At 49.9% G+C, this 7,208-nt stretch overlaps 1 protein-coding gene across 1 annotated transcript in view; it reads left to right on the forward strand.

The window, feature by feature from the left end:
* Nucleotides 1-5,524: 5,524 nt before the first annotated feature.
* LOC107114972 (sodium channel protein type 5 subunit alpha-like) overlaps nucleotides 5,525-7,208 on the forward strand; it is a gene marked incomplete at its 3' end in the record, with an annotated part of 30,020 nt that continues 28,336 nt past the window's right edge. The window contains exon 1 of the mRNA XM_015416579.1: nucleotides 5,525-5,767. Within this exon, the coding sequence (XP_015272065.1) occupies nucleotides 5,525-5,767 (243 nt within the window). The remainder of the gene's footprint in view (nucleotides 5,768-7,208) is intronic.

Below are 7,208 nucleotides of genomic sequence, written 5' to 3' on the forward strand. Positions count from 1 at the left end.
AAGGGTATTTTGACCCTTTGACGCTGGGCAGACTTGGAGAGAAGAACCTCTGCTGCGAGCGTCTGCAACATTTGGCAAAGGGAGCGGCTGGGCCATTACCGTATTCCCTCTGTGCTCCGTGCAGGAGTGATATCAATCCATATATAATTCATTATTCGCTTTCTCAATCCCCCCCCCATCCCATTTATCCCAAACAATAAGAACAACGATCAGTCTCAAAGACGGCTCGAGTTGTATTTGTAACAGTGCGATGTTCAGACCCACGTGTGCCGGAATAAAGCCGGAATAATGGGCCAAGGTAGCCCACGGCTGGGTGGACCTTTCCAGGAAGGAACCATCAGTTGAATCTTAATTTGTTCCCAGGAATGCTTTCAGGAAGCTGAAACGTTTCCGGGACATGCTCTGTTCTCCTCATTCGCTGCCTTCCTGTTCTCCGGGCCGATGAGGCTTCAGTGCCAGCACAAGAAACTAGCAAACCCGGACTCTAATCTGGGAGAACTGGGTTAGATTCCCCACTCCTCCACTTGCAGCTGCTGGATGACCTTGGGCAAGCCATAGTTCTGTCAGAGCTGTCCTTGAAACGGCAGTTCTGTCAAGAGCTCTCTCAGCCCCGCCTACCTCACAGGGTGTATGTTGTGGGGAGGGGAAGGGAAAGGAGTTTGTAAGCTGCTCTGAAACTCCGAGTGAAGGGCAGGGTATAGATCCAATCTCCTCCTCCTCCTCCTCCAGATAATGGTGATTCTGGCCAGTTGGGGAATCACGTAGTAAAGACTGATGACGATATCAAGATGTTACCTGCCCCATCAGCTTTGGCTAGAAGACGCTGGCTATTAGGGAGAGCAACTGGAGAGCCAGTTTGGTGTAGTGGTTAAGTGCACGGACTCTAATCTGGGATAAAGCAACGTTTTGTGGAAACTTTACTGAGACTTGCTGGGGAGTTGGCCTTCTCCAGTTCTTCTCGTTTTGATTTGGTGTAAGAAGAAGAAGAGAAGAGATTGGATTTATACCCCGCCCTTCACTACCCAAAGGAGTCTCAGAGCGGCTTACAAATTCCTTTCCCTTCCCCTCCCCACCACAGACACCCTGTGAGGTAGGTGGGGCTGAGAGAGCTCTTGACAGAAACTGCTCTTTTTCGAGGACAGCTCTTATCAGAACTACGGCTTGCCCAAGGTCATCCAGCAGGTGCAAGTGGAGGTGTGGGGAATCAAACCCGGTTCTCCCAGATTAGAGTCCGAGCACTTAACCACTACACCAAACTGGCGACCCTAGGTCTGCTACACACCTCTTACTTGGCACCCCAGTTTGCCCATGCCGGGGCGGCCCAGAGGGTCTGGCTTAAAGCCACAAAACCTAAAAAACACCTTTCCACCCAAGATCTCAGTTCTGGGACTTAAATCTTTTAGCAGAAACTGACACCACAGAAGGAGGAGATGGAATTTATATCCCGCCCTTCACTTGGAGTCTCAGAGCGGCTTACAGTCTCCTTTCCCTTCCCCTCCCCTCCCCACAAGAGACACCCTGTGAGGTAGGTGGAGCTGAGAGAGCTCTTTCCAGAACTGCTCTGAGAGACCTTGTGACTGACCCAAGGTTACCTAACTGGCTGCACCTGTTCTCCCAGATTAGAGTCTGCCACTCTTAACCACTGTGCAAAAGAAACTCTCCTCCTTTCTGTCCTCTCTCCCAACACTCTTTGACCCCAGGAGGATAGGGGTGTGCATATGAGTGAGTGAGACACCTAACAGTCAATGTTCCCTCTAAGCTGTGGGGTCTTGTGAGCAAAAAATTCTACTTTGTGAGCTACTGGCATTAAAGTTGTGAGCAAGAGATTTGGCTGCTGCATCAATTAGTTTGCTCCGGAGCCATCTTTCCTGAGCCAAGACGGAAATGTGTGAGCCAGAGGCTCAAAAACTGTGAGCTAGCTCACACTAACTCAGCTTAGAGGGAACACTGCTAACAGTGTATGGTCCCCCCCCCCGACTTTTCCTTTCGGCTCTCATTTATCGCTCAGCCCCAGGCTGACTCTGAGAAGAGAGTCTGGGCTGCATGGGCACGCTTCTAAGCAGTCAATTCACAATCAAGATCATTAAGAGAATAAATCTTTAATAAGCAAGCATCAATCCTAATAAAACCCTGGGAAACAAACGGAAGACAGATCAGCGGAGGCGGATCACTAGGCAAGAGAATGAATGGATATAAGGCTAGATGCAAGTGGGTAGCCGTGTTGATCCGAAGCGGCTGAACAAAGTTGGAGTCCACTCCAGGGGCACCTTTAAGGCCCACGAAGTTTCATCCTGGGTAAAAGCTTTCGTGTGCAGTCACATGTCTTCCAATCCCTCTTGATTCTCAGTCCCTTAGGTATAATGTCCAAGTTTTTGCATTTTGTAAGAAAGGAAATATCAGTCTGTATCAATGTCCCCTCTAAGCTGTGGAGTCTTGTGAGCATTAATTCTACTTTGTGAGCTCCTGGCATTAAAGTGGTGAGCGAGCGGTTTGGCTGCTTCATAAATTAGTTTGCTCTGGAGCCATCCCTTCCTGAGCTAAGACTAAAATGTGTGAGCTGGAGGCTAAAAAACTGAGCTGGCTCATACTAACTCAGCTTAGAGGGAACATTGGTCTGTATCCATGCACGTTTCTTCACAAGGTTGATGGCGTTCCACTCCCCGCGGCTTAATGTGGTGCCTTCCATGAAGATGGATTCAGGTGGGGTCGCCGTGTTGGTCGGAAGCAACAGAAGAAAGTTGGAGTCCAGGGGCACCTTGAAGACCAACAAAGGCCCCGGTCACATGGGAGGATTTGCCCTGCAAGTGGGACGGATCGGGGGCACATCAAGCGGGCACGATCACACCGCAACATCTGGGAAGCGGCGTGCACCTGTCCCCGATCCATCCTTTCGGCCCACAAACGCGCATCAAAAAGATAGTAGCAACAGAGCACCAACTTCTGGATGATGCGTGGCAACGGAAGGCGTCTGGTTGGGGAAGGGCTGGTAGGCCGTCGCAGCCAGCACCGTCCCACGTCCCACGCATGCGCACGACTGCGCTACTGCTGGTTTGCTGCTCAATAGTGTGATTGGCTGCCGGAGCAGGGAGCACGGAGCTGCGGGGGCATGTTGGATCGCTCTCCCGTGGTTCTTTTTGCTCCGGCTCTAATTTGCTTCCCTTCGGCAGCAGATCATCCCACTCGTGTGACCGGGACCAAAGTTTCATTCTGGGTTTAAGCTTTCGTGTGCATGCACCCTTGAAGAGCTCTACATTCACTTCCCTGGAATGGGTGCATGACAGAGCATTGTGGCACAGCCTGGCAAGGTTTGCCTTCGGTATCAGTGCCTTGACCCAGGACTGCAGTCCAGGCGAGAGTTTTATCAATTCTCCTGCAGCCTGGGAGGAGCATTGTGAACCCAGTCTCTCCCCCTGTGCTCTGCCATGCCAATCTTGCTCGAGTCCGCAGGGCCTTCTGCAGGTGCCAACCAATGCTCCCTCTAAGCTGTGGAGTCCGGTGAGCAAAAATGCTACTTTCTGAGCTACCGGCATAAAAGCTGTGAGCAGGCAAATTGGCTACTACGTAAATGAGTTTGCTCTGGAGCCACCCTTCCTGAGCTAAGACAAAAATGCGTGAGCCGAAGGCTAAAGAACTGTGAGCTAGCTCGCACTAACTCAGCTTAGAGGGAACACTGGTGCCAACTTGAACATGGGCAAAATCAACAACTGCCTGTACACATGGACTTCTCCGTTGTTGCCCCCGCCTTGTGGAATGGTCTGCCCGGGGAGGTCAAGAAGGCTCTCACCCTCCTGCCTTCCCACAAACTATGCAAAACCGAATTATTTAAGAGGGCTTTTCTATGCAGGCAATAGGGTAGCACTGAACAAAATGATTTGCAAAGTTACTTGGGTGAATTATTAGGGATTGTGTTTTATACTGCTGTGTACAGTTTAGGGTAAGTAGGATCCTATTATGTAATCTCTGCAGTGCTCAGTTTGTCGTGCGAATACTCATGCTATGCTTCAGTTTTCTGAACAGTTTTCTGTCACACAGGGGCCAAAACCCAGGTGCTATCAGGGGGCCCACCAGGATAATCTACGCAGGAAATCTGAACTGGTTTAATAGGTATGTTAATCAGCCAAAGATTGAGCCGTAGATTACGATCCCACCGAATTGGCAGTAGCACTATGTTTGAATGACATCTATTCTATGGAAGTTGTACGGAAATATCTACTTCCTTTCTCCCTCTGCCAAACAGAAAAAAGATAGAGCAGCAGTGACCAGGATAGCTCAGGGAAGCCCGATCTTGTCAGATCTGGGAAGCTAAGCAGGGCCGACCTTGGCAGGTACTTGGAAGGGAGACCTCCAAGGAATACCAGAGCTTGGGACGTAGAGGCAGGCAATAGCAAGCTACCTTTTTTATGCATGGGATAGAGCAGGTTGAGAAAGAAGTGCTTTTCTCCCTTTCTCACAATACAAGAACTCGTGGGCATTCCATGAAATTGCTGAGGGGTCGGGTCAGAATGGATAAAAGGAAGTCCTTCTTCACCCAAAGAGTGATGAACACATGGAATCCAGCGCCATAGGAGGTGGTGGCGGCTACAAGCATGGGGGGCTTCAAGGGAGAATTGGATAAACACATGGAGCAGAGGTCCATCGGTGGCTATTAGCCACAAGGTATAGAGAGGAACTCTCAGTCTGGGGCAAGGGATGCTCTGTATTCTTGGTGCTTGGGGGGGCAACAGTGGGAGGGCTTCTAGTGTCCTCCTGGCCCCACTGGTGGACCTCCTGATGGCACCTGGTGTTTTTGGCCACTGTGTGACAGAGTGTTGGACTGGATGGGCCACTGGCCTGATCCAACGTCGGCTTCTCTTGTGCTCTTATGTTCCTATGTTCACCTCTCTAAAATGTCCAAGCCCCACTAGGAGTCACCAGAAGTCAACCGTGAGCCCCAAGCATACATATACAGACACACATACAAATTGACAGACACACACACAAAAAGAAAAAAGTTAGAACAGCTATCTCTGAGTCCAATAGCACCGTAGAGACCAATAAGATTTTCGGGTAGAAGCTGTCAAGAGTCTAAGCTGCCTTCGTCAGAGCAAAGATGTTTTCCTTCCAATTTGTATTCAAAAATCAAAAAATATTTCTTTGCGTCTTCCACCTATGCATTATGCATGGTGTGATAAGATATTAAGGAATACTTTCCCCTTTAATAATGAGAAGTGGCTTTTGTTTATTGAATCGTAAGGGCGCAAACACTTCTCAGAAATTGTGTCCTTCTACCACCTTGACAAAAAATAATTTTAAAAAATGGCTGCAACAGACTAATACAGCTACCCCCCTGGAAAATTAAAACATTCCGTGTATATTTACGTTTTTGGGGGAATAAATATTCTTATTCAGTAATTTCCTTTTTCTTCTCTCCCTGTTCCTATGAAGCTCTTTATAGAGTATCGTGCAGCTGCCGGATTTGATATACTTCTACGGCGAGTTCTCCAACCAAGGGTAAATTCCGCTCCTGGGAAGGAGCGATGCCAAGATGGCTGACTTCACCATGCTGGGTGCCAACAACTTCCGCCCGTTCACCCAAGAATCTTTAGCGGCCATTGAGAAACGCATCGCGGCCAAGAAGGAATGCAAAGACCCGCCCCCTGAAGACAAGCCCCGCCCCCAGCTCGATATTCAGGCATTCCAGAAGCTGCCCGCCCTCTATGGAAACCCTCCCTCAGAGCTCATTGGAGAGCCCCTTGAGGATCTGGATCCTTACTACGATGATCACAAGGTAAAGCCTTTTTGTGGTTGCTTAGGTTGGTTAGAGGAATAACATCCAAATCGGAAGACGTCAGAGTCCCGCTGAACACTGCATTGGTCAGGCTGCATCTGGAGTATCATGTGCAGTTCTGGAGGCCTCCCTTCCAAAAGGATGTGGACAGAACGGAGTGGGTGCAGAGGAGAGCGACGAGGATGATCGGGGGCCTGGAGAACAAGCCCTGTGAGGAAAGGCTGAGGGACTGGGGGATGTTCAGTCTGGAGAAGAGGAGGATGAGGGGGGACAGGATGGCTCTCTCTTGAAGTATTTGAAGGGCTGCCACTTGGAGGAGGGCAGGGAGCTGTTCCTGTTGGCAGCAGAGGAGAGGACATGCAATCATGGGTTTAAATTCAGGGCAGGAAGGTACCCGCTGGATCTTAGGAGAAAAGTTTTGACAGTAAGAGTTGTGCAGCAGTGGAATCAGCTGCCTCGGGAGGTGGTGAGCTCCCCCTCCCCGGCAGTCTCTAAGCAGCATCTGGACAAACCCTTGTCAGGGATGCTCTAGCCAGGGGTGTCGAACTCATTTGTTATGAGGGCCGGATCTGACATAAATGAGACCTTCTCGGGCCGGGCCATGGGTGTCATAAAATGTAATGCCAGGTAGCGGCGATATAAACTTTATAAAGGACACAAACACAAAGGGCTTTTTTAAAAACTTAAAATAAAAACATGCTGAAAACATCAGCACTCTTGCTCTGAATGATTGCATCAAAATGTCTGTGCTGCTGCACTCTTGAGTATGCCGCTCAGGTGTGTATCTGTAAGCTGCAAACCTACGATGATGCAGCAGCAGCAGAACCGGAAGAAGAAGCAGAAGACGGCCAGTTCCACTGCGGGGCTGACAGAAGCCCTCCGGGGGCCTGATCTGGCCCCCGGGCCGCATGTTTGACATCCCTGCTCTAGGCTGATCCTGCATTGAGCAGAGGGTTGGACTAGATGATCTGCATGGCCCCTTCCAACTCCGGGATTCGATGATTCTAAATATTTCCAGCAGCACGCTGGCTTGGACTAGATGGCCTGTAGGACCCCTTCCAACTCTGTGATCCTATGATTCATAAATATTGCTTGAGAGAGCAAAACTGACATTTATATGAACCTACGAAGCTGCTTCGTACTGAATGAACACCAGAACACCGGGAGCTGCCAGTTTGGTGTAGTGGTTTGGTGTAGTGGTTAAGTGTGCGGACTCTAATCTGGGAGAACTGGGTTTGCTTCCCAACTCCTCCACTTGCACCTGCTGGTGTGACCTTGGGTCAGTCACAAGCTCTGGCACAGCTGTCCTTGAAAAAGAGCAGTTTGTGTCAGAGTTCTCTCAGCCCCACCCACCTCACAGGGTGTCTGTTGTGGGGAGGGGAAAGGAAAGGAGTTTGTGAGCCGCTCTGAGACTCCAAGTGAAGGGCGGGGTATAAATCCA

The sequence above is a fragment of the Gekko japonicus genome, unplaced genomic scaffold (assembly GCF_001447785.1).
Source record: "Gekko japonicus isolate JY-2015 unplaced genomic scaffold, Gekko_japonicus_V1.1 scaffold3766, whole genome shotgun sequence".
Lineage (NCBI taxonomy): Eukaryota > Metazoa > Chordata > Lepidosauria > Squamata > Gekkonidae > Gekko > Gekko japonicus.